This window comes from Notolabrus celidotus, chromosome 16 (assembly GCF_009762535.1).
Source record: "Notolabrus celidotus isolate fNotCel1 chromosome 16, fNotCel1.pri, whole genome shotgun sequence".
NCBI lineage: Eukaryota > Metazoa > Chordata > Actinopteri > Labriformes > Labridae > Notolabrus > Notolabrus celidotus.
The window spans coordinates 26,878,677-26,905,640 of NC_048287.1; the positions used below are offsets into that span (position 1 = coordinate 26,878,677).

Consider the following 26,964-nt stretch of genomic DNA (forward strand, 5'->3'; position numbering starts at 1 on the left):
TTCTATAAAATCCAGCCCCAGCCCGGTGAATATAGCTGCCAGAGTTTGCATTGTTCACCAACTTTAACTGTGCACCAGTTTCTTGTATTTATGAACTATGTTGACTCTGAAGATGCTGATGACTGCAAGCACTCTCGTTTTTTTTTTTTACCTCACCATGGTTTGTGAAATGATCATGTTTTCTGTCTGTGAAGGTTCTCAGTCATCCAGGTCAGGGTAATTCGAAGCTAGATCCAAAAAGACAACTCTTCAGTTCCCTGAAGAAGCGTTTCAGAGGAGGGGTGAAACATCTTTGAGGATTCCTACTTAGTCCAGTATCAAGCTTCAAATGATCATGTTTTTTACATTTGTACTATTTAAAATAATGAGCCATATTGACTTTGATGATGTAAAGGACTACAAGCTTTCTCAATCGCTTACTTTTTTAAAAAGTTGTCTCTTTTGTGATCCACGTCTCTGCATTTTTGTGACATCAATGACAATTTCCGACGAATACATTTAAGTCTATTTTTATTCAATTCTCAGCAATATGATGTGTTATCAAAGTGAAGACATTATATGAATGCAAAGTATCAGGGTACATATGACTGTGTGCGTTTGTTTTAACCTTTAAAAGGTTTTCTCAGTTTCAGTCTTTCTTTCAGTTCATGCTCCCTCTCTGTGCAGTCTTAAAACTGAACATTTTACAAACAGCACTTCCTCTCTTTACGACATACAGTCAATATCATCGTAGTCATCCTCAGTTGAAGGGTTGTCTTCAGGGCTCACAGCCGAGTAAATGGGGCCATCATCTTCATCACCTGAGGGTCAGACGGTAACAAAGATCAGCAAATGTAGATCCAGATTTTCTTCAAGTGTATCATCAGTTCCTGTAACATGTTGGCAGAGATTTACCTAAACGTTGTTGCTGTGTTGTTCTGGAGTAATGTTGATCACCGCTGCTGACAGGCATGAAAGGGCCACTGAGATCTGAAGACTGGCTAGGTCCCACTTCTGCAATAAATGGCAGCACAGGTCATGTGACGCATTTTCAGACTTCATATATCCAGTCAAAGCTCTCAAAGGCAGTTTCAGATTGGATTTTGTTACATCCTTGTAGGTGCTCTGACTATACGGGGAGCTGAGAGTTCAATCTAAGGCATAAAAAGTTAAACTGTCCCTGATGTTAATGACAAGACAAAAAAAGAAACAACCTCTCACAACAGGGGTTAAGGGTTAAATTAATAATTGAGTTAAACATTAGATTAAAAAAAAAAATTATTGGGATTTTTTGGGGTTCTGACACTTTTGGATAATTGAATATGCCCGGGTAAAATTGACCATTTCAGAGAAACGAACATAACAGGAGGGTTAAAAGACTTAAACAAAACTCTCTAGGCCATCTTTGATTTTCTTCTGCAACTTTATGAAAAGTTTCAGCTCAAAGAGATGACATAATCTGTCTCAGCAGATGTTTGTCTAACATGAGTCTGGTCCTGCTGGAGGTTTCTGCCTGTTAAAGGAAGTTTGTCCTTGCCACTGTAACCTGGTAAATACTGCAAAGTGCTCTGCTCATGGTGGATTAAGAAGAGATCAGACTGAGTCCCGTCTGTAAGATGGGACTGGATCGGATCCTGTCTTGATGTTGGGTCTTTGTTAATAATAGAACATAGAGTGCGGTCTAGACCTGCTCTGTTTGGAAAGAGTCTTGAGATTATGTTTTTTAGCGCTATATAAATAAAAATTGATTGATTGAAATAATCTGACTGACCGGTTGTGACCATGGTGTAGCCGTTGTTTGTGTTTTGGTAGGACTCCTCAGAGGATGTGCACGAGTCATCAAACGAGTCCATTGATATTTTTGACACTCGGGCATACTGAGCCTCTATGGGGCCACCATTACAGTCGGTAAAGACTCTCATCACTTCATTTCCCGATTCAGGACCTAAAAGATAAAAAATAAAACACAGTCTTATTGTTTTTCATTTTCTTTTTGTTCTTTGTTTTAACCAGAAAAGTCAGATTAAGAAATTATACTTCTTTGATCAGAAGCGTTATCTATCAGATGGGCGGCAGACAACACCTAAAACAAGGTTTTATTTAAAGGCAGAGACATTTTAAGATATACAAAAGCAAAATAAAAAACATGATATGAACAAAACACACAAGGATCTGGTGCTTAAAGAATAATGACAAAAAAAAGACTGGCAGTTGTTCAAGGTAATATAGTTTTTAAATGTAGTTTAAAAATGTTTAAAATTAAAAATTCAAGACAGATATAATTTATACAAATAAATATTAAATGAGTTATTTATCCTAAAATGTAATAACAAATATCTTTGGACCAAAAAACCTTGGGTCTTATTGTTCTGTGCGAGACAATCTGCGATGGGATCTCACGTTGTGTCACAAAATGATTGTATATAAGATTTGTGTTCTTGCACCTTCTTCTTCAACTAACTGTGACTCACCTTCCTCACACAGACTTTCAAGACCCGAGGGCTTCATCAAAGGGTTCTCATCAGTTTTGTACCGCTGAGAATCTGCAAGATGCAAAAGGAGCAAAGCTGTGATCACAAACTATCCTGCAAATGCTCAGTGCAAACACCATTGATCTGCACTCCATCAAACTTTAACCGCAAATGCAGCAGGGGAGCGAAACAACATCTCATGCAGCAAAGACTGAAACACACACACACAGAGAGGATTAATACAAGTGGAGAAGAAATAAAAGAACGTAGCTCACTCCGAAAGGTTGATAAAGGGACTGACGGCTCATTGTTCAGCTCATACTGCTCATAGTCTGTATCTACTGAAGTGCTGTCAACACTACTAAGCTGCGTCCAAAGATACCTGGGGTGGGAGGGGACTTTTGGAGACAAACACAGAAAATAAAACGCCTTGATGAGATGATTTTGCGCTTGGAGGTGCTGCACTTTCTCATCACTAGGCTTCTTTATAAATACGTATATGCATGCAGATTGTAAAGAAAGCCAAGTGGAAGTTATTCACTAGAAATATTCAGCTTCTCACCGTCCGTCTGAGGTGTGTTGGCGGTTACTTTGACGAGGTTGACTGAGTCTTGGTGGCTTTTGTGGTGTTGTTCAGAGGGATGTCGTTGGTTGGCGTGGGACTGCTGGAGCAAGAACACTGTGGGTTGAAACATAACCATGTTAAAGGTAAATACAGTTAACAGGATACAATGTTAAAGTTATGTCTGCTGAGTCTAAGGCATCTAAGGCAGATCAGTTCATCTTAAACAGCTGGAGGGCCACAGAGATAAAATGATTTGGGTTTTGGAGCCACAGAACATTTTGGAAGGGAACAAAAAGCTCCTGTATAATGTTTACAGATTTAAATTATGAGGACATGAATACATTCCACGTAAATACACTACAGGAAGTAATTCCTGCCTGTGGCCAACAAACTGTACAACTCACCCCTTTGAGTATCACACTTCTCTCTTACAAAATCAATCTGATTGTTAACCCGTCAACAACTTGTTTTACTATGCAATATCCCAACCATTGTTTCTGTGCAATATCCTTAATGCTTGTAATATGTCTAGCATTTGCTCTGTTTATATCACTTTAATTTTAGCACCTGGTAATTAGCTAACTGTAAATATTCTGTGCTTCTGTATTATTTTTTATTTTATTTAAAAATTATTTATTATTTTATTCATGCTTTCTGTAAATACTCTAATATTATTCTTTATTAGATATATTATAAGAGCCTCTGTAAAGACCAAATTTCCACCAGGATAAATAAAGTTTTTCTGAGGGTTAGGGTGAGGTCATATCAATGGTAATTATTTTTCTTTTTTAAAATAAATTAAATTTAAATTACAGAAATTATATAAAATAAATGTCTTTAGTGCTAACAGCAGCTCTCAGAGTAAATGCTTGAAATTGAAAGGAGTTATAAATTGAATCCACTTTTGGTATTTAGTCCTTTTTTAGTCAAAGTATTAACCCTCCTGTTATGTTCCGGGTCAGATTGACCCATTTCAAAGTTCAAAAATTAATCAAAAAATAGTTAAAAGTATTTTTTTGGTATGAAATTTCTTCTGCTTGGCTTAATTAGCGTAATTAACATATACAAATAAAATAGTGCATTTAACATATTTGTAACCCCCCTGCATGTTTATATTACATAGACACTGTCCTTGTGTCAATTTGACCTGGCAATCAAAGTGGAGGCTAAAAGGAGTCAGAAGTGTTCAATACTAATTGTTTCTTTTGCAACTGTGGGACATATTTCATCCCAATCACAAACACACACATGAAAAAGGGGTGAGTTCTCCTCTTTGAACCATGATATGCGAGAATTAAAGAACCAATGCACTATATATTGATTTAAATGGTTGGTAATAGAGTTAAAAATGAGATTTTAAAAAAATGATCAGGATTTTTTGGGCTCTGACACTTTTTAATTATAATGCCCCGGGTCAACTTGACCCAGGAACATTATTGCTGTTCCTGAGAAACGAACATAACAGGAGGGTTAATACTACTTTACAATCATCATTATCATCATTATTTTAGTGTTTCCCTCACAAAAACTTTCATCTGTTCCCCTTGCTCTGATCTCCCCTGCCCTCCAACACACATAGAGACGATAATAAATAAAACATACAGGTACAAATATACATCTTTTTTATAAACCCTGTTTTTTTGTTTTAAGTTTAGGGACACAAAAACTGAAATTATTGTATCAACTTTCCACATGATTCATAAAAAGATACACTTTCACATCTTAAACCATTAAAGCAGAATTGAGTGAAAGTGACTGGAAATTTGGGGCCAAGTGGTTTAAGACTGCGCCCTTTATACAGAGGCTACAGTCCTCATCACTGCAGTTGCTACTACTACACGTCTACTCCCCACATTCTGTCTCTATTCAGCTGTCCTATTTAGAAAAAGAGAGAAAACATGTCCAAAAATATATCTTTAAAAAAAAGACTGAAAATCTTTATGACTACATTTTTTTTTGCAATACCTTGTGAAAATGAGTCAAATAAATGCAGGTCAGAACCTGGAGAATAAATGTACTTTGCCTGAAAATATTAAATGCACCTTTTGCTTTTTCACTCAATATTTGGACAATTAGAATTTGAAAATGTTATATTTTTAAAGAAGAAAACTGTGACGTTTAAATACGTGGTATCTGTGGATGTACTGATCCTATCACAGATCAATGTGATGTGTCTAAAAGAAGCATACACAGGCTCAGACACCCTGACAGAGGTGAGATAGCCAAAGGTTGTGTGAATAAAGTAAAGCACACTCACTTTTTGTGTGTGTTTTCATTGTTTAACCTCATAAAGGACGCATCGTATCACGGACATAAGACTAAAATATAATGTAAAGCTTTAACTGATTTAGTTCCCAGCTCCTGTAGAGAGCTGTCGTATCACTAAGGCTGTGTTGTAAATTTAGTGCAGAGCTTCACAAGAGAAAATCCTCGACTCGTTTAATTCTAGTGAAAGACCTTTGTTCAGACTGAAGACAGGAAACCAACCGTTTTTTTTTCTGTAACTGCAGCAGAGCATCGTGTTTATGATCAGAAGCAAAAGGAGCAGCAGAGACACAGCGATGGCGCAGAGGAACGCTATGGACGAGAAGGAGAAGCTTCCAGAAGAACTGATGGGAGTTACACCTTCCGTAATGAAGAAAGAGAGAGAGAAAAAAATGATCATGTTTTATAGCATTGGTAGTTTTTGAACACCACTTTGACCTATTCTATATCTGATTTGGTCTTATGAGAGCCAAAAACTATTCAAAGTAACATGAACAACTGTATTCTGACATCACTTTCACTCAGATAAAAAGCTTCAACATTTACCGGTGGTTGAAGGAGTCATAGATTCATAAACTGCAGTGGCTGTGCTTACGTTAGGAAACCCGAGGGAACCTGCAAGAACAGAAATCACACAGAGCTGATTAATGACTGAAAGCTTTAAAATAATAGAACAAAAAAATAAATATTAATCCAGAAAAAAAAACAGCATGACTTTAGCCTTCATGGTCTCTCTGTAGAGGGTGAACACTTCACCTCAGGGTGCAAAAATGTTTATGTTTGTCTTGTTTTTAATTAATTAAAACTAATTCTGGTCCAGTTTTCAATTTATATAGCTCAAAAAAATGAACCAAAAATATATTATGTGTGTGACAGTATGTCAAAAAAACATGTTGCATGTGTTACTGCATTTTTGAAAAAAGAAAATCTAGGATATAATTACAAATACAAATATTTTGCAGTGTGATGGTGAAGTAGTGTAATTACTGTCTCTATGTTTAACTTATTTACTTTCACTTTCAGATGCAACATTTAAGTACAAAAAAACAACCTATGTTTTGCTTTCTTTATTTTCTTTATTTGTATTGAATTATGGTTCTTGCTATATGATTGTTGATACACATTAGGCTGAGAGAGCAATGACTACTACTGTGAATATTATGTCATGTCTGTGGAGGGGGTCTTATTGCAGTAATGAAAACAGCTACTATGGGTTATTTGGATCATTCTTGTTGTTTGTGTCTGATGTACTTTTCATGTTGTTTTGTTAAGCTGTGCTGTACCACAAACTGGACCTTAAAGTTTTCTAAACTAAACTAAAATGATGAGTTTTTATAATTTCATAGTTTTAAGTCCTGATTGAAAAATTCTGGACCCAGGTAAAAAAGAAATCCCTCAACACCTTGATGTACGCATACTTGGAAATATGATGAGCAATACACAGTCAAGAGTCACACAACTCATTGTTGCTTTAGCTTTTTTGTCCGTACATAGAAGAAAGCATAACTTGCTTAGAGACTTTTTAGTTTTTCTATCGATAGAGTACAACATTGACTCTCAGGGACTGCAGTAAACCAGAAGCCTTGTCGATTATCATTAGAGAAATGTTGATAAAAGAGGAATAATCTGATCCCAAATCCCCCCCTGTCCTGCCTCTCTCCCATGGAGAAAAAGGCCCTTTGTCTCTTCCTGTCTTTTGCCGTGTCATCGTTGTTGTACGTTTCATGGATTTTGCTGTCCTTGTTATTCTTGGTATTTGGAAAATGAAGATTTTTTTTTAATATGAGTAAAAGTAAAGATTTGAAGTCCTCATGTGGAAAAAAAAAATCAATATTTCTAAATGACACTAATATACTACTTGTGCTTAATTATAGTAGATAAACAGATGTATTGTAAATGGTGTATGTTATTAGTTTTTAAAGAGGCATTTCCACTGTGATGTTCCTCTGCTCTATTATTTCTAAGCAAGCTCATATGTTATGCTGCTTTAAGCTAATTCAGGTCTTACCCATGTTTTCGCATCATCAACGACAAAAACATCTTTAACATGTGTCACTCACCTTCACAGATGACACCAGAAGCTTTTGATGATAAACACAGGTTGGTATTGTTGATGAGCTCCCTGCACTGCCACAGATCCTTCACACCTGCAGCACACTGATAGAACCACAGTGTCCCGTTGTTGTGGACGAGAGGAGGGGTAAACTGAGAGACCTTCTTCGTTTTGGCCCCACACTGCAGCATGGAGCAAACCGTGGAGCCCATCTTCTCATTCCAGCAGTTATCACACACTGTCCCCCAGCTGCCGTTACGGTGGATCTCCACTTTACCCGAACAGTGGTCCAGACCTCCAGTCAGTCTGAGCGCTCTCATCTCTGCACAGAGACACAGGGAATAATAACTGAGACACTATTACAGGACATGAATGGTCACATTTTCTACAACGATCAACATGAAGTAAATTATTTCTGAGTTTTGTAGAGGTTCAAGATTCAATTATCTCCAAATGGATGGATGAACCCTCTCCTGCATAGAAGACCCAAGTCAATCAGAGTTATTTTTTTTACATGTAAATGGGTTTTTTTAGAGCCATCACCTTACAGCCAGCATTCTGCAGCAGAATGTAACATGTATTGTAGGCAAAACATACTTTATAATTCTACAGCAATTTAACTCTTCAATTATCTTTTTTAGGCAAAATGTCCTAACCTCCCAAAAAAAATATGTTCAGAGGACCCAATCTTCTGAATCCTAATTCTGATATTAATCTGGGGGTTCTGACTATAAAATCAGAATCTGACTTTACAGGATTTTGAGATTATAGTTATAATTCTGACTTTAATCTCAGAATTCTGATGAAAAGAAGTCAGAAAAAAAAAAAATAGTCACCATTATTTTTTCACTGACCTGAACACACGACTCCAGCATCCTCCTTGTGTCCACAGTCGGTCTCGCCCTGTGCAGACGGGCAGGCCCACAGGTAATCCTCTTTGCCTGTACAGTTCAGTTCATCCAGGTGGATGGGTCCTCCGCCGGGGGGAAAGGAGCCGCCCTGTCCCGTCACACTGATGGCGTATCCGCAGCCTAGCTGGGCGCACACCACGTCAGCATCCTGAAGGTCCCACTGGTCGTCACACACAGTGCCCCACCTTCCATCTCTCCACAACTCTACCCGTCCAGCACAGCGGTCTGGCCCTCCTGCTAGCCTGGTGGCATTGTGGCCTGAGGAGGATATTAGAAGCTGTCAACATATGGCTAAGGACTAGAGAGCCTCAGAAGTCAGGCATCATGAAAGTTTTTTGATAACATTAGTCATTATTTGAGATTATAAAAGAGACATTCAATCAAAATCTTGTAAATTAGTAGTTTAATTCAGATTTATGCATCAAAAAGTGCAGACTTTAATTGCCCTCGTCACTGTTATTGCTGTTCTTTGTATAGTTGAGACTTGACAAGTTTAACTTAACCAAATTAAAGCTGCAATCTCCACCGACATCAGAAACCTAACTAGTAGGATATAAGTTAAAGCTAGGGTTGGTAGTCTAGGAAAACCAGAATGAATTTGAATGTAGCTTTTCCTCATGACTCCGTCTAACCCCTCCCCTCCTCCCTCGGAGCTCCTCCAAAACGACGGTCAGTGAAGGCATCAGGAGAGGTGTAGCGTGTGCGAGTGGGAGAGAGGAGAGGAGAAGTTTTTCATTCATTCAAACATTGATTGTTGTTTTGTTGGTTGGCGTGATCACGGCCAACAGTGACCGGTTATTAAAGCTCAACGTGTTCACGAATCGGCTCGTCATCACTGCAGCGTCCGGACGGACGCTACAATAAATATATATTTTCTGTAGGACTTACTGAACGTCATTAATTATTCTGCTAGTCGGTGAGAGCTTTTTAGACTCTGATCCGGACTACAGTCCCGAGTAAAGCACCTCATCAGGTCAGAGGGGACAGGCCCGAGGACGAGCGAGAGGGGCAGTAAATAGAGTCAGGGGAAGTAGAGGCAGGAGACGGGGACTCAGAGGAGTGCACGCCGGGGAAATGTACGCGCAGGAGGAGGGCAGAACGGCTGGACGGGATTTGATTGGTTTAAAATTTGGGGATCCAAAAAACGGTGATTGGTTAGTGTTTTCCCAGGTTTACTCCGGCTGTAGATAGCAGTTTTTTTTCACTCTTTTTTAGGAACACATCATGTATTGATTGCCATCAGGACATAAAGATCATTTTAACCAGTATGACAAAAAGTGTGTCTAAATCTGATTACCAACCCCAGCTTTAAGTAAAAACTAGGATAAAAAATAATTCTAGAAAAATCTTACCACAAACAGCCTCAGATATCACCGAGCAGTTTCCTCCCACACTCTGTGAACAGTTCTTCAATCGTCCATCTCCGTACAAACAGTCGCTGAAGCAGGTGATTCCAGAAGATGAGCTGATTTTATTCACATGAAAGACGCTGCCACAATTCAGATCCTGACAGATCTGTTCCACCAATGTATCTACAGAGTCTGATGTTACAGGAACTGCATCGCTGCTGCTGTTTCCAGGCATCCTGAGCGTGAAGCTGCATTTACCGGAGAGTTTGTGGATGTGAGGGTCACCTTAGGACACATAGGAGATGTATTAAGTAAGGGATAATGTGGTTAGCAGGTAGTTATGGGATTGAATCCTGACAAGGTGAGACAAGACCCTGACGAGAAGCCTTTATACAGCTGGCTTATCAATTAATAAACATTTTAATGCAGTTAGTTAGAGTTTGGGTTATTCTCATTCAACTATAATCCAGGTCTAGATGCAAACTCTCCTCCTCATTCTCACCAAAGCATGGGGAATAAAACAATGTATGAGATTTACAATATTTTCACTTGATGTCAAATGACTAAATTATATATATATGATATATACTGTTGGATTTTTTCCCCCGTCAGCTGCACTCAACAAAAATTCTGTTCACCTCTAACAAGCACTTTTTTAATCCCGGTGGCCCATCATGATATTTTTTCATTTCTTAATGGTTGATAATGACTGTCCCCCTTCTTGGTCCTTGTGAGTCTGTAGAAGCCACATACTTTAGTGCAGTGTGGGCAGGGGGAGCAGTGGTGTTAAATTTTATTTGGGTATTTTCGATGAAGGATCTCTCCTTTCTCAGAGTGTTATTTCTTCTGCAGCGTTGTGGAAATCATTGTTACCCATCTTCATGGATAAGCTTTTCCTCAGGCATTTCTGATGATGTGCTTCATGTGCCTTCAGGTGCCTGCCGTACAAGGCCCAGGTTTCCGATTCATACATTAGTGTGGGCGTGACTACTGCTCTGAAGACCAGAATTTTGGTCCTGGCCTGGAGGTGTTGATTATCAAAGTCTCCTCTCTTAATCTTGTAAAAAGCCTCACTGGCACAACTGAGCTGGCTTTGTATCTCATCATTAATGTGATAATCTAATGTGATGATTAGTGAGCAGTGCTCTGAATCATCTATTGTGCATTGTACAACATTTTCCAAAAATAGGTTCCCAACTACATAATAAGAAAATACTTTGTTCTTGTTTCATTTAGCGCTTCACTTTCTCTACCTGTAATGCAAAGGTTCCTTCTCAATCATTTTATTGACATTGATCAACTCTGTGTAAATTCTAGTAGTTGCAAAGCATTGCCATAATTACTTTGGCATAAAAATATACATACAGTTTATTTTGTGTGTGCTCTTATTTGAGTTAAATGTATCTGGGGTAAACTGTGCTGCAGAGGATGCAGATGAGCACAACGCCACACAGAAACTAAGTGCTGCAAAGGTTACTTGCAAAGCAAACCAGAGTGTGTGTGGGAGACTGCTCTTCTCTATCTCAATGTTTGATTTGCACCTGCGAGATTTACAGAGATGCCTCATAAGCAGGTCAGCCCACATCCTGTGGCAGTAAGAGCAACACTTCATACATTGTCTACATGCAATGTTTATCTGTTTATCCTGATTCTGGACAAAAAGTGAAGCACTAAATTCTGGTACAACTTTGTGTTTGTGTGTGAGGGAGGAAATGTTTAACTCACTGTTGGATTCCTCTTCCTCTGCCCCACCCGGGACGTGAGTGGGCTCTGTTTGAGAGGAGTTTTGTGAGGCTATAATAAGAGAGCAAGAGACTCATTACCTTCAGTTAGTAAACATGTGAGCATCAAATCTTTATTCTCACACCACCACATCAAAGCCACCACCAAAGGGCTTTACATAAAGTAACCACTTGACCATGGTAATGTGGGCAAAACTTGAAAAGAAGTCAAACCACTGATGCACATTTCATCATGTGTTCTACACCAAACATCATGTGTATCTTCTTTTACATCTCATGTTGACCTCTGACATTTATAGAAATCTCCTGTATGTTTTTCAACTAACAAAAGCACCCAGACTAAATCATTTAAAGAATCCAAAAGTCCAACTCTATTAATAACATTTTAATCTCTCTCAAGATATGTCTTTTAGTGGAAAAAAGTATGCACATGTAAACATCAATATACAGTCTATATAAAAAAGATCTAACTAGAAATATAACTGGTTAAAATGTACATTTACATAAATGTTAACAAGCAGTTATGTGTCTTTGAAAATTTTCTAAATGAGGTCCAACTTCACAAAACAGTGACAGATTGGAAAATATATATGTTCAAATAAGAAGCAAAGTCCATTACCGATGTTGACGCTTCTTGAGAAGGAGCAGTAAATACAGTCACAAAAATCAATCAATGTCTTCTCACACAGCAGAGGTCATGTTTCAGAAGAAATTACCATCTTTGAATAACTCTAGTTTAAAGTTCGCAAGAGTACAAAACAGATCACTTTACCTTGACATAGACAGCTCAGTTGGATGATAAACATACAATATATTAACTTCATGTTGAAGACACAAAGAGAGGAACTGTTTCTATTGTCTCCGCTCAGAGTTAAAACTCATCCAGCGTAATCTACTAAGCCCGTCTGTTAAAAGTGTTGCTTCCTCTTCTGCTCCCCTTTACATTTGATTGACAGAACTTCCCATCACCACGGGTCCGCATTATGACAGGAAGTGAAGACAACAGCATTCTCTCAAGAACACCATTAATTAGGCTAAAACCACATTCAGGATGCAAAAACGACAGCTTTTGTTGTCTTTTAAATGAGCTCAATAACTACTGAGAAAAGGTATTCCATAAAAGACATTCAATTTGTGATAATAGTTTACCATACTTTTTATTTGACATGAAAATTACATAATAACTTAATGACCCTTGACAGTTTTTTTCGTTATGCAGATATGTGTCTGATGTATAAATTAATTCATGATCAGGCCCCACCACCACTTAAACAATGTGTGTTACTCTGCAGGAACAATCTTAGGGAGACCAGGGCATCAGCAAGAGGAGACTGTTCAGCTAAACGTAGGAAGACTGCATTTGGACAGTCTGCATTTTCAGTGAAAGTAACAGGAAAATGGAACTCAATTCCTACCCACATTAGAGACTGTACAAGCCTCAGTGTTTTTAAAAGTAAACTGAAATGTCTTTTTATTCCATATAAACAGAATTAAAGGGGACATATCATGCTTTTTTCATCAATATATATTGGTCTAAGAGGTCCCAAAAACATGTCTTTAAAGTTTATGCTCAAAAAAACACTTTGAAATCAGATTTTGGCATGCCTGAAAAGTCCCCTTCTTCATTCCTCATCAGAACACTCTGTTTTCCCTCTGACCACGCCCCCTCCGGAAGTGGATGTGCCTCGGCTCTCCAGCACGTTGATCTAATGTTTACATGTTGGCTGAATATACATGGCTGCTCAGAGATCGCGTTACTTCAACCCTCTGAATCTGATCCTGATGGAGAGGCGCCTGTAGCAGGACCTTTCTGAACGATTGGTCATAGATTTAGTGTTTCTTGTTGTTTTATTTGTCAGTATGTAGACGTGTGTCTTGGTACACAGCTACGAACATGTAGCTATGTGGCTATGCTAACTAGCGCTAGCACTTATCCATGATAAATAAAAATCATCCACTAGATCTTCAAATCTGCAGACGTGGGGAGTAAAACCGACCTCTGCCAGAAAGGCAGCAGGACCTTTTATGAAGGATTGGTCACAGATTTAGTGTTTCTTGATGTTTTATTTGTCAGTATGTCGACGTGTGTCATGGTACACAGCTACAGCTACAGCTACAGATACAGCTACAGCTACAGCTATGAACATATAGCTATGTGGCTATGGTAATTAGCGCTAGCACCTATCCATGATAAATAAAAATCATCCACTAGATCTTCAAATCTGCAGACCTGGGGAGTAAAACCGACCTCTGCCAGAAAGGCAGCAGGACCTTTCTGAACCATTGGTCACAGATTTAGTGTTTCTTGTTGTTTTATTTGTCAGTATGTCGACGTGTGTCTTGGTACACAGCTACAGCTACAGCTATGAACATGTAGCTATGTGGCTATGCTAACTAGCGCTAGCACTTATCCATGACAAATAAAAATCATCCACTAGATCTTCAAATCTGCAGACGTGGGGAGTAAAACCGACCTTTGTGTTTATTAAGACAGCCTACAACTAGCATGCCTCCCTCCTAAGCTCCTTGTTAGCACACATTTGTGCAGGTAATGAAAAACGGGGGAGGGATTCAGTATTATTTTATACAGTCTATGGGCTGAACAAGCTCCGAGCTCTGACTCCGTGACAGACCGGATATTGTTGTTACGTAACAAAAACACGGAAGTCTGAAACGGCTCGTTTCACACACATTTACAGAAAGGAGTAGAAATCAGAACAGGGGCAGAATGGATTTTTTTCATTCTCGGGGGGTTTGTAGACATGCCAGGGACACATATTTCAGGTAAAGAACCATTAAAAAGTCAATTTTGCATGATATGTCACCTTTAAGATGTGATTTTTTTGGGTGTCCATTTGTTGCACTTTTAAGCGTTTTAAGATCAGCTCTCTGATCCAAAGAGAACTGATATACCATCCATTGTAGATTTTTAAATATTGCTTCGGGGTCATATCAAATCATATCATATCGTTCAGTTGTTTTTTAGTATAGTATACATTGTAAATACTGATGTGTGTGGTGCTCAGCTTAACTGAAGTGCTGAAGATAACTTGTAAACATCATCAGTTAGAGTTGACTTGTTTTTTCTGTCTTAATGAACTCAGATGCAAGCTTTAACTGGAAACCTGCTTCCTTCTGTTTTGTAAAGTAACCTGTTATCTGCAAGTTAAAGGAATTGTTTTTGTAAAGTAATCTCTTATCTTTAAGTTAAAGGCCTTGTTTTTGTAACTCAGGAGAATGATTAGTGACTGAGCATACTAGTTATAGCATTCATTAGAAATGATTAAGTCTACAATGGGTAAATGTATTTATTCAGAGATTTATTTTCTACCAAAAAATAAAAAATGTACATTCCCAGCCCCCCCCCCTCTCTCTCTGAAGTCTGACTGGCTCGCATGTCTTCTAGAAATACAGTTTGGCCATCGCCTGCAGGAATCTCTTCTTTCTTTTCTGTGCAGCCAGCTGCAGCACCTCCTCGGGGTTACTGGTGTTGAGCTCAGACTGTCCGATCGCTTTTATCTGAGGAGGAACAAAAAGATAGGAGACTGATGGAGCTTTCTTTTGAGCAAAGACTTTGAGAGATGCAAGTTAAGATGTGGCTTTTTTGCTTCTACATGTTTGACACAAGTAACTCATCAGTATTATAAAAGACGGGTCGTATAAGAATTAAAACCGCAGCCGTTATTTAGGGTGCTCAAATTCTTCAAATGCTAAGGAAAGTTGCTTTAATGCTTCCTTCTAATTCTAATTTCATTTTTTTTTAAATGAAAAAATCAATCAATCTTTTATTTGCATTGCGCCAAATCACAACAAACATTATCTCAAGACACTTTTACAAACATAGCAGGTCTAGACCGTACTCTATGTTAAATGGAGATGAAACCATCCCACAATCCTTTGCAGTTGCAGCGACTGAAGCCACATGTAATATCTCCTTTATGTCTTCTCTAACCTCATGACCAAAAAAAAATGTTCATGCAAAGTGAATATTTTGATCAGCAGCCTGTTTGAGGAAGAATCTGACTAAATTGAAAAAGGGTTAAATTTCTTTATAAAACAATGTAAGAACTGACATTTAAAACTTGGTTTGAATTGAAATTTTAACCTTGAAGAAAAAAACTGGGATATAAATGAGGATATTTAGGATAAGCTTACAGGAGTTGAAGATACTGCATTAACTAGTGTAGGAGCCATCTGCTTGAGTAATTTGTCTTTGAATGTCTGCTTCTGGTCACCAGGTGATATACACTACCAGTCAAAAGTTTGGACACACCTTCTCATTCAATGGTTTTTATTTATTTTAATTATTTTCAACATTGTAGATTAATACTGAAGGCATCAAAACTATGAAATAATCTGGTTTTGCCATAATCTGGATTACAACAGTAGTCAAATAGGGCTATCCATCGTGTGCTAACCCTACCTCTGAACAACACAACTGATGGTCTCAAACACATTAAGAAGGCAAGTCATTCTACAAATGAACTCTTGACAAGGCTCATGTTAATTAGAAACCACTCCAGGAGACCACTTCATGAAGCAGACTGAGAGAATACCAAGAGTGTGCAAAGCTGTCATGAAGGAAAAAGGGGGCTACTTTACAGAATCTAAAATATTAAACATATTCTGGTTTGTTTAACACTTTTTTGTGAATTAAATAATTCCATAAATGTTCTTTCATAGTTTTGATGTATTTGGTATTGATCTACAGTGTTTCAAATAATTAATATAAATACAAACCCTTGAATGAGAAGATGTTTCCAAACTTTTGACTGGTAGTGTAAATTAGGGCAGGTAAGCCTGGTCTTTGTTGGATGGTGAAGAGAGCACACGGTTCTTACCATACCAATGCTTACAAGCTGAATCAACAAAACTGGACTATGTAAGTCAGATTCTTTTCATCTCTCTCAAAGTGACTGGAAAAGGAAAGGCCAAGGACAACAACAACTAGTTTGAAACAACAAGAAAACATAGGGGGTTTAAACTTCTATACTTACTGCTATTTGTCTCTTTTCAGTCTCACCCCGCTTGTGGTGAATATCTGAACACTGTCAAGGAACAAAACTATGACTTACATAAAAGTTAACAGCAGGTTTTGTTTAGAGTTACTGTAAGAGGGGCGATTATAAATGACAAAGTGATCTTTGCATGTCAAAGACATCTGAAGGTGTTTGTTTGCCCTCATGGAGTTAATAATAAAGGATACGTGTGAGGTACTCCAGGATGGTGACGTCCCAGATGTAGTCATAGAGCGAGTCCATGGCATCGTGACTGTGATGGAAGAAGAAAGAAGATGAAGTACGAAATGTTTCCTGCAGATTTTAACCACTCCTGTATGTATTCTGGTTTCACACCTGTTCTGTTCCTGGAGAGCTTTGAATGCCGTCATGTAGTCGACCTCTCTGAGGAACTGACAGAGGACAGCAACCTGACGGGGAGCAGAGACACAAACTCATGATACAAGGAAAAATCAGGTGGTAGATAAGCTAAACTTTACACATCTACTAATTCAGCTGTTTTACACTCACAAACAGTAAACAGAGACAGATTTGTTATTCTTAGTACACTAAACGGGTTTGACCTCTGACCTGTGTGTGGCAGTTCATCATTGAGCAACACTTGATCATCCTCTTCAGAACCTGCAAACAACAGCCACAGTTTAATGAAAGGATTAATCTGAATGAGTACAACAGCTGACTGAAAGTACGGTTCACCGTGGATCAAGTATTTTCAAAGTATTTTGAAATGATCCAACCACGGGAACTGATGAAATGTAACTTCTTAAGATAAAACTTCAGCGCTATTGAACAAATGGAATGAATAAATGAAGGGCTAGTCACTGTGAGGTGTAGTATTTAAATCAGACAGTATCCTGTAGCCTTACCTGGTCAGTGTAGACGTCAGGGGGAACAGTTTTAGTGAAGAAGTCTGAGCTCACGGCTCCGGCCTGGAGGTAAAGGTTCAGTGCAGCAGAGTACTGATTGGTCACTGCAAACAGAGGCGAACAAAGATAATATTATTAATACAAAAAATCCAGAGTCTTCTCCGTCTTCACAGCTCTGATGGTGTCACTGTTTGTGGTTCTCACCAAAGTAGATATCAGCCTGTGTGATGAGCCACGACTGGTTGTTGGGGTTCAGAGTGAGAGCGTAGGTCACCAGCTCCTTGACCGTCACAGCCACAGCCTCCACATCGACCGCCTGTATGCTGGTGGACAAACATCATCACATTTATAAGGCTCTGTTTATAAAATCTTTAACACATCATGGAGGAAAATGTTAAGAAAAAGTTCTCACTTCGCCAGAGTAGAAGGCCAGATGGTGAGATGTTCTGCGGTCACTTCATTTACAATATCATCCTGAGGAGAGAAGAACGTCAGCCGTTCATATAAGCTTTTATTTACATTGAAGCTATTTAGCAGACTTTTTCTCTACCTCAGCTGAGGAGGTTATGTTTAGGGTTGTTTGTTTTCAGCAGGATTACAGGAAAACTAAAGATCTGATTTTTATGCAGCTGGAAGAAAGAGGGCAGCCCTATATGAAGAGGAACCGTTACATTTTGGGCTACATCGCACTCAGAAAAATAGGATATTCTTCCTTTATGTCGTAGTTTGCCTAGAGTTGAATATTTAGACATTTGTGCAGAAGTAAAAAACCTTTTCACAAATGTAAACAAAATATTTTCTGTATTTTCGTTAAGCCATTTATGATGAACGATCAGCTGAGATGATGAATCTTGGCACAAAATGAATTGACTTTGTAAAGAAAGTGGCTGAGACGTACCCTCACTATGCTGTGGAGCCTCACAAACAGTGAGATGAGGGTCGTCAGCACCAGCGGCTCCTGTGAGAAAAAAGAGGAAGTCTCATTAATTTGCATCAACAACTCTCCACCCAATGAGGAGTCAGTAAGCCAGGTTTATTCGAGGGATACTTACTCTCAGCTTCTTGACAAAAGTGATGAATTTGCTCCTAAATGTGTGGACGAAGAAAAGAGAATGAACAAGGCTGATTCCTCTCTGTCTTATTTACAGGATAGAACTGCAAACATGATTCATCTTTAACAGATTGAGTGCGTTTGTACCTGTACAGTATTCCCATAGAGGACTCTCTGTGTTTGATGAGACCCACTCTGCCGTCGCTGTTCCTCTTGTGCTGGATGGACATGCTGCAGATCTGAACCACCACTTCCCACAGCTCCTTGGCTGTGCGCCGACACTCTTTAGGACCCGGCAGCTCTTTGCACGTCGAGGCCAGGAGCTGACCGAGCTGTCAGAGGGGAACAGGAGGGATGAACGTACCCAGTGAGCCACAGTGGTTATGAACAGCCACACAAAACACTTCATTAAACTCACTCATGGTGTTTCTAGTGTTTCCAGATTTTTCCAACTGTAATATGGCAACATGTAGAAATATTACAGTAGAGGAATGTTTTGTAGTGATAAATACATCACAATGCACTTTGACTTGTCTCTAAATAATTACAGGGCTTAAACTTGAATAATGTTTAACTACTTAGGAGGAGCACAAAGATCTGTAGAGACTTTTTATGATTTTATAAATTCACTGTGAATCCAAACGGCTGCCTATTGGAGCATCCAGCAGACATGACACAGCATGATTATTAATATGGAGACTTATTTCTGTCTCTCTCGTGCAAATTTGAGTCCAATGTTCTTTTTCCTTCTACCTTAATCGGTCTCATGTCTAACATGAGTCTGGTTCTGTTCAAGGTTTATGCCTGTTAAAGGAAGTTTGCCCTTGTTGCTGTAACTTGCTAAATGCTGCAAAGTGCTCTGCTCATGGTGGATCAAGATGAGATCAGACTGAGTCCTGTCTGTAAGATGGGACTGGATCTTATCCTGTCTTGATGCTGGGTCTTTGTTAATGATATAACAGAGTTCGGTCTAGACCTGCTCTGTTTGGAAAGGGTCTTGAGATAATGTTTGTTGTGATTTAGCGCTATATAAATTAAGATTGATTCATTGATTCATTTTAGCTGCCTCCTGCTCACTGAAGCAATATAGAAGCCTAGCTAAAAATGAACGTCAACTTTAAAATGTTTTATAACCACAAAGAGAAATGTTACAGGAATGTGAAGGGCTTTTTCAAACATCTCTGTAGCTGCTACCAAAAGACAATCATTGTCGTGAACGTAGAGCCTTCTTACCTTGATGTACGGGTTGTTCATGACCAGAGACGGTGGCACCTGCAAGGTCAGGTAGTCGTTCTCCCTCCAGTTTAACATGAAGGCAACACACTCCTCTCCAACCACCTGACGTAAAGGCAGGTCTGAAGACAGAAGACAGGCACTGTTAGAGATTTGGTCAAAATATGTGCTGGCGTTCAGGTTGAGATTAGAAGCGTTAAAACTTGAGAGACAGCACACGAGTACCTTGATTAAAAAAAAAAAAAACATAATGGATTGAGATTTGAAATGCTCTTACAGTCTAATCTTATAGTAAAGTATGAGAGGTCGAGCCTTCAGTTATCAGGCACCTCTTCTTTGGAATCATCTGCCATTCAGAGTCCGGGATGCAGACACCCGCTCTACTTTTAAGAGTCCTTTCCTTTTTGATAAAGCTTATAGTTAGGGCTGGCTCAGGCTTGGACCAACTCTTAGTTATGATGCAGTAGGCTTAGACTGCTGGGGGAACTAACACACTGGGATCCCCTCTCTCTCTCTCCCCTCTCTTCACCTACTTTAACTCTTCCTGTCCCATTAAAGAGCTCCCTTGTCTCGTAGGTTCCTCTGAGTTGCTGCTACGGACATCCCAGCGGCTACAACTACCTGCCTGTTAAAGGAAGTTTGTCCTCGCCACTGTAACTTGCTAAATGCTGCAAAGTGCTCTGCTCATGGAGGATTAAGATGAGATCAGACTGAGTCCTATCAGTAAGATGGGACTGGATCTTATCCTGTCTTGATGTTGGGTCTTTGTTTAATAATAGAACACAGAGTACGGTTTAGGCCTGCTCTGTTTGTAAAGCGTCTTGAGATAACATTTTTTGTGATTTGGCGCTATATGAATAAAGATTGATTGATTGATTGATTGATTGATTGAATGATTGATTGATAAACGTCATAGACTTTATATCATCCCAAGCATCATTGATCAATAGTGAATAAATGCGTCTTGAATACTTACATTTACAAATTATTCTCCCAGCTTGCAGCACAATCAAACATCAGAAAACAGTATTTAAAGACCGTGTCTCTCACCGTGAATCCTCATCTCCAGGTATCCTCTCACCCTGCTGACCAGGTCGGAGGGAGGTCTCTCCTTGCAGCCCTCTGCTGCCATCGTCTCGTGGGCTCGGACCTCCAGCAGCAGCATCTCGTTCAGCATCACCTGCCTCAGCTTTGGGGAGAACTCAGTGACGAGCTCCAGGCAAGCGGAGAAGAGCTGCCGAGCGTGAGCGAAGTCCTGAGAGACCAAGAGGAGACATGATCTGAGTGTTTCATATTTTTACTTACACTGAGTCTGACTGCTTTGAACTGACAGTGTACTGAATGTATCCACTAGTGTTTTCATTCATTTGGATTATGTATTAATTGTTCCCTAAGCTGCTGCTGTAAGAATATTCACATTTGGGATCAATAAAATACATTAATCCATCTATTTGTTGATGTAAACAGACCTTTATAGATATGCAGTGGAGTCCTTTGGCCATGAGGATGTACACCAGGTCCTTCGTCAGGTTGTCTTTAATGCCGAGGATCACATTGATGTAGTCTGGAGGAACTTCCCACTGTGCACACACAGACAGAGGTTTTTCATACAACACTCTGCATGTCTCTCATACGAGCTCTGTTTCCTCTTGCAGTATTTCTTGAACTCTGACCTTGCTGTTCACCCTCCAGAAAGGCCGCTCAGCCATGCCGTGCAGTTCGATCAGGATCTGCCTGATCCTGCGTGGTTCTAGTAAGAGGATGAGCTGCTGCTCCAGCTGCCCGATGCTCACACTCGCTGAAGCTGCAGAAGGATGAAACAAAAAAAAACTTAGCTCCATTCTGATAACAAAACAACAAAGCTAAAAAGTCACAGTGAATCTTTCAGGGCTGTACCTGGAATGTCGTAGAAAGAAGGCAGAGGTTTCGCACTGAGGTTGATGGTGGCAGATCTCTTCCTCATCTGCTCCACCAGCACCTTCCTCTCCTCCTCCGTCAGCAGCTCCATGAAGAGTTTATGAGATGACACCACAAACAGCAGAGGCAGCTCCTCCAGGCTCTCACACAGAGTCCTGCGAGATCACAAATGCTTCACTTAAGCATGACTTCATGATGTGGTTCATCTCAGAGCAAGTGTCAATCCAGTGGCAGGATAAATAAAGCTCATCCTTTTGTCTTAAGTTGTTTCACTTTTGTACTTGATCAATCAGTATCTGGACAACCTTCCTTTTATTTACTCAATTTTTTAATAAAAGAGATCCAAACTCTGCCTTCACTCACTTCATGAAACATGCCATGTTCCTTCTAGATGTCTCAGATGGACGATCCTTTTCCAGCGACAGAGTGCAGACCTGCAGGAGAGAACAACTATGAATCATATGTGCACAAGCAGCAACCAAATGATGCTCATCATAACAATGAAGTCATCTTACTTGAGCATGAAAAATATTTACAATAATCATGTTTTTATTATGTCTGTGTATTTCTATTACTGGCAACAACTGGCTAAATGAACTGTGCAGCCACCTTGCATTATTTAGGGTAAAGTCAGCTTCATTTAAAGGTGGATATCAGAGAGTGATGGAATCATCAGGTACATTAAATAAGGCTTAAATCTATCATCTGTTGTATCTTTACAATTTTTAAGTGTCTAAATAACACACAGGGACGTAAGGCAGACATTACCTCTAAAATGAAGTCCACCATCCTTTTACTGGGTCTCATGAGGAGCTGCTGGAAACGCACACTGAGGACCTCTCCTTCCAGAGCATCCCGAACGGCGTTACAAACACACAACTTATGGCAAACCTCGTCCAGCCCGGACTCTCTGCAGAGAGACAAAGATGAGTTACAGATTAATGAAAATGTATGAACCATAAAATATATTCAAGGTCTGAAACTATGTGACAGTCTGGACTTTCAAAGTTGTGATAAATGTAAATAGTGATATCAGATATCATTAGAGAACAATGAGAAAAATAAAGAGTAAGGCGATAGTAACACTCAGTTTTACAAATTTAAGATGCTTTTTACAGATTCATGGTCTCACCCTTGTTGGACTTTGTACATATACTCTCTGAGAACAGAGCGTCTGAAGTGGACCGGCAGATTGCGCGTCATGTTGTCTTTGATGAAGGCTTCAATCACAGCCTGTCAGAGAGAGAAATTGTAATATTAACAGGATTGTATGTAGTATGAGTTTCTGCGCATGTCACTGAGGCGTCTCCTCTGACCTGGTGGTTTTGCGCCCTGATCACACTGTTGATCTGATCGTAGGATGTCGTCTGCGAGTCTGAGGGGTCACAGTCTTCGGTCAGAGCTTTGCAGGCGTTCCAGTAACCCGCCAGACGTTTCTCATCCAGGTGAACATGGACGGTGGAGTCCAGCTGAGAAAATCAAAAAGACATAAGATGGAAAAACTCTCTCAGAGGCAGACTGCTGTCATTCCTGGACAGGTAAAGGTACCTTCTTCAACAGCTCCTTTGTCCCTCTGAAGTGATCCCGGGCTTTCTGATAGGCTGGCTGGTCCGTGCAGCCTTGCTGGAAGAAAATACCTCCCAGATCATAATGCACCTGCAACACAAAATAAAAAATAAACTCAACCACCATAAGTCTGAGATCATAAGAGTAATCTGCATTCAGAATCAATTTGTTAATTTACCTGACAGAGCAGCTCGTCTGCACTGATTCGAAGCCCGGCAGTCGAGGACTCGGTCTCTCCGTTAGCAGCGGCATCTGCAGCCAGCAGATCCAGAGTCCTCAGAGTGTGAACGTAGAAGTCTTTCTTCAGATGCACCGCTCCTTCTAGGACGCTGATGGAGTCATTCGCCTGCTCTTTCAGCTGAGGTTGGGACATGATTTTATTAAATCCACAAGGACAGAGACACAGATCCAAACCTTTACATGGAACAAACTATCAAGCAGACTAAGATGTATCTGAAATGTTCATTACTTCGTTATGTCTCTTGAAATTTGCATCACATCAAGTAAAAGTATTTCTTGACTCACCACAGTAAGGATGTTGTCTGTCATTTCTTTTTCCTGCTGCACGATGTTTAACCTGAGAGAGGTCACAAGACAAGGACTCAGCATTTTAAAGCCATTCACACAGAGTATCAAAAAGCTATTTGGGATTTTGTTGTTTCTTATAAGCATGAGGGTGATGAAAGCTTACATGTTCATTTGGTGAGGTCCAGGTTTGTTCTGTTTTTCTGGGAAGCTGCTCAGCACGATGGTTCTGATGGCCCTTTAAGAGACAAAGAAAAATCTGATGTTTAACCTGATGAAGCAGTTCTTTTGTGGATTTATTGAACAGTTTATTCTAATTGGGTGCAGTTACTATTTCTGAATTAAGTGAATAAAGCTGCTGTAAACTGGTCCATGATGTAGATGTACTTCCTTTTTTAAAGTTGTAGGAATTCATTCTGACAGTAGACACTGAAAGTTAAATTAAAGTATTTTCTTGTGCCTCCAGCTGGTCCGTCTTTCCTCACTGAGTTTGTTGAGTTTTCATATGGGGTCTTACTCACCAGCGGTTGTAAATGATGACAGCCATGGCTGTAGTAGGAGGCAGAGTGGACAGTTCCAGGTCCACGTGTTTGACCCCTGGTGGTACTTTGCTCACACACAGGAGCTCGTTCAGTAACATGTTTAATACTGGAATGGTCAAACTGTCAGAGAGGAGGGATAGATTCTGTTTATTAAACATGTTTTAACGGTTGTAATTACTTCAAATAAATCTCAAACTTTCAAACTTCATACCCTTTTTCAAGAACGTCCAGATCCCACTTCATGTGCGCAGCGACCTTCAGTGCCAGCAGCTTCAGGGTTCGGTTCCTGCGGTTGTCTGCTGGAGGCTGCACCTGGTTCTGCTCGTTCACTGAGGGCTTAGACGCCTGCTCCAGGAACTGAACGATCAGCTGCACTGGTGTGGGGTCTTTAGAAACACACAGACAGATATATGAAAATGAATAAGAGCAAACTGTGTCATTAACCACAGTGTGGTTATTACATTGGTTTATCTAACTGAGAAGGGACAACTTTAACTGTAACACACATATACAAATGCTGACCTGGGTATGACTTCTGTAAGTGTGACTCCAGCAGGCTACTGTCCAGCAGGAACTCAAACCAGGAGGTCTGAAGAGGCGTGCTGGGCCTACTGCTGGTCACAGCAGCCACCCGGTCAGCCGCCTCAGCACTCATCCTTCCCTGTGAACGGTGACAAAGGTATAGAAATTAATGTTATCTCAAGACAACACATTTACCGCCTCCACTGCCCCTGAACCAAACTCACAATATGGGAGACCGGGCCTACTACTCCGCTGCCCCACTGACTCCTTTACAAAGAGACTCAAGACCTTCCTTTTCCTAGTTTTTATCTGATCTCCCTTTTTGCTTTTGTCTAACCACACTGTTTTTAAAAAGTGGGCTGTTTGCAATTTTTATTCCTAAATGTGTTCTTATTGTCTGTTTTTAACCCTGTCTATACCTTTGCTGTTTTAATGATGTGTCTTGTGGCACTGTGGGATTTGCTCTGCTATAAAGAAAAGGTATTATTATTATTTCTTGTTATTTACAAACGTTATACAAAAGATCAGGGACACAGGAAATACATTTTTAGCTATATTTGAAACAAAGTTATCCTAATTAAACAGATCATGTTTTTGAATTCCCAAAGATGTGTTGAAACTCACTTTTTTACATTTTTTATTGGATTCTGTAACTTATGACAGTACATTTTCACTATGATACGCAAGTAAATTCTTCTGTTCCTCTGGAGGAGTCAAAACAAGTCCTTGAAAACAATATCTGAGATGTCACAGGATTTATTTTCATGCTGAAAGCTTACATTTGAGGGGATGACACCTCTGATAAAACAGGATACTTACACTATATGTCAAGCTCATCAATCACTGTGCATATAAAAGCTTATTTTCTTTAATGAAACACATTGTCCGATTCATATACAATATAATAAAATGCAATTTACTACTACAAATACACACAATGCACAGTGTGCAGACTGCAGATGCTCCAGAATAAACACAGCATAAGTAGGTAAAACAAGATGTGAACACCAGAGCATTTATATATGAATTCCATTACTTAATATGCAGCTATAACGTGGATATAAAAGAGTTTCCAGCCATGATAGATCACCTGGATATGTTGTTTATAATGAGATTAGCAATTAATTAGCAATTAAGAAATAAATACTGGGATTTTCTTTAAAGGCTGCGACAGCTTTAATTTTATATCGTATGTTTGCGACTGATTTAGTTCATAATTTCTCCCTGAAGAGTCTGGATGAGTCAGAAACAAGTCTGTAAGAGGCTTTAATGATCTAAAATCAGCAGCATCCCTGCAGCCAGTTCTCTGTTGTGACAGAAACCTTCAGTGTTTAGTGCAAATATTCAAGCTAACCTGCTAAATTCTAAAGCCTGGAGCGGACACAGAGGGGACTATCTTACCTTTACAGGCCAAAACCAAAAAGGTACAGGATATAAGAGCTAAAAGTGGATAAAAATCTAAAAATGAAGGGCTGAAAAGGCTAAAAGGACTGTTTCATTCTCACATATTTCGTTCTGCGGCTCGCCATCTCCGCAGTGTTTCCGGTTCCGGTTCGTCATCAGACTGCGCCATGTTTGCGCATATTCTGATATTTATACTCTGCTGAGGAAACTTTGATTAGATTTTAAACCTTAACCTCCAAAAAGGCTTTGTCTTATAGTTTTATTTATTATTATTTTATGTTTTTGTTTAACTAATTCATTGTTTTAATTTTATTTGATAATCTTATTATATCATTTATTGTTTAATAATTTTTATTTTATTTTATTTTATTATTTTAATCTTCCTAATTCATCTTTTTCCATGTTCTATTTTCTCCAATATGATGTAGTCTTCTTATTACTAAAACCCCTTCTATTGTCATTTAATGCTTCAATTCACTTTCTATTTTTATTCATTTATTTTTATTTATTAATGTCTTCTTGAAAAAACTGTCTTTAGCAATTATTTATTGGTCTAATTGTCGTCTATTTTTATTTTTTGTTTTTATCCAACTAATTAATAGTTTTAATTTTATTTGATAATTTTATTTAATTATTTATTGTTTGTAATTTATTTTCCTTTATTATTTTAATGTTCCCTATTTATCCTTTCCATTTTCTCTGATGTGATGTTGTCTTCTTATAATAAAAAAAAAACATTTTTATTGTCATTTAATGCTTTTATTTACTTCTTTATTTGTATTTAGTTTTGTATTTTTAGAAAACCTTAAGCATTGTGTTATTGGACTACTGTCTCACCAATTTATTCTCTTTAATTTACATTTATTCTTTTTAATCTTTTGCGTTGTATTCTGTTTTTGTATTGTTAGAACTCTCAAATAATATATATAAAATATTTGTCTTATAGTTTAACGTATTATTATTTTAAGTTTTCATCTAACTAATT

The 26,964-nt window shown here is 39.0% G+C and overlaps 2 protein-coding genes across 6 annotated transcripts; both read right to left on the reverse strand.

Annotated features, from left to right (window-relative positions):
* Window positions 1-493: 493 nt before the first annotated feature.
* LOC117827930 (T-cell differentiation antigen CD6-like) lies at window positions 494-12,433 on the reverse strand. Of its 4 annotated transcripts, none has more exons than XM_034704804.1 (13): window positions 12,108-12,433; window positions 11,319-11,387; window positions 9,597-9,878; window positions 8,188-8,502; window positions 7,341-7,655; window positions 5,827-5,895; window positions 5,503-5,640; window positions 2,992-3,129; window positions 2,726-2,848; window positions 2,451-2,522; window positions 1,751-1,924; window positions 895-993; window positions 494-800 (listed from the first exon to the last, which is right to left on the reverse strand). In XM_034704804.1, exons 1-13 carry the CDS (start codon window positions 12,157-12,159, stop codon window positions 706-708), a joined length of 1,941 nt encoding a protein of 646 aa, XP_034560695.1. In that variant the 5' UTR covers window positions 12,160-12,433; the 3' UTR covers window positions 494-705. The 4 variants fall into 4 exon arrangements, with proteins under 4 accessions (XP_034560695.1, XP_034560697.1, XP_034560698.1 ...); XM_034704806.1 differs by having other exon boundaries at window positions 3,013-3,129; window positions 12,108-12,269; XM_034704807.1 differs by lacking the exon at window positions 2,726-2,848 and having other exon boundaries at window positions 3,013-3,129; window positions 12,108-12,265.
* Window positions 12,434-14,629: 2,196 nt separating this feature from the next.
* Window positions 14,630-26,129, reverse strand: ints8 (integrator complex subunit 8). Of its 2 annotated transcripts, none has more exons than XM_034704809.1 (28): window positions 26,081-26,128; window positions 24,576-24,714; window positions 24,265-24,439; window positions 24,033-24,173; window positions 23,678-23,749; window positions 23,512-23,563; window positions 23,165-23,344; window positions 22,969-23,076; window positions 22,737-22,889; window positions 22,553-22,653; window positions 22,189-22,330; window positions 21,784-21,854; window positions 21,400-21,575; window positions 21,177-21,307; window positions 20,973-21,083; window positions 20,554-20,758; window positions 19,504-19,625; window positions 18,418-18,602; window positions 18,272-18,305; window positions 18,118-18,177; window positions 17,632-17,693; window positions 17,424-17,542; window positions 17,220-17,323; window positions 16,924-16,974; window positions 16,690-16,763; window positions 16,542-16,606; window positions 16,333-16,376; window positions 14,630-14,854 (listed from the first exon to the last, which is right to left on the reverse strand). In XM_034704809.1, exons 1-28 carry the CDS (start codon window positions 26,102-26,104, stop codon window positions 14,738-14,740), a joined length of 3,018 nt encoding a protein of 1,005 aa, XP_034560700.1. In that variant the 5' UTR covers window positions 26,105-26,128; the 3' UTR covers window positions 14,630-14,737. The 2 variants fall into 2 exon arrangements, with proteins under 2 accessions (XP_034560700.1, XP_034560701.1); XM_034704810.1 differs by having other exon boundaries at window positions 14,640-14,854; window positions 25,977-26,129.
* Between the last annotated feature and the right edge of the window lie 835 nt (window positions 26,130-26,964).

Coding starts and splice junctions, on each gene's coding strand:
- LOC117827930 (XM_034704804.1), bottom strand. CDS start 12,159: ATGAAGTTAATATATTGTATGTTTATCATCCAACTGAGCTGTCTATGT. Junction 11,388..12,107: donor ACTGAGCTGTCTATGTCAAG/GTAAAGTGATCT, acceptor CTCTTATTATAG/CCTCACAAAACTCCTCTCAA. Junction 5,641..5,826: donor TATGACTCCTTCAACCACCG/GTAAATGTTGAA, acceptor TCATTACGGAAG/GTGTAACTCCCATCAGTTCT.
- ints8 (XM_034704809.1), bottom strand. CDS start 26,104: ATGGCGAGCCGCAGAACGAAATAT. Junction 24,174..24,264: donor CTGGACGTTCTTGAAAAAGG/GTATGAAGTTTG, acceptor CCTCTCTGACAG/TTTGACCATTCCAGTATTAA. Junction 23,345..23,511: donor CAGACAACATCCTTACTGTG/GTGAGTCAAGAA, acceptor TCCCAACCTCAG/CTGAAAGAGCAGGCGAATGA.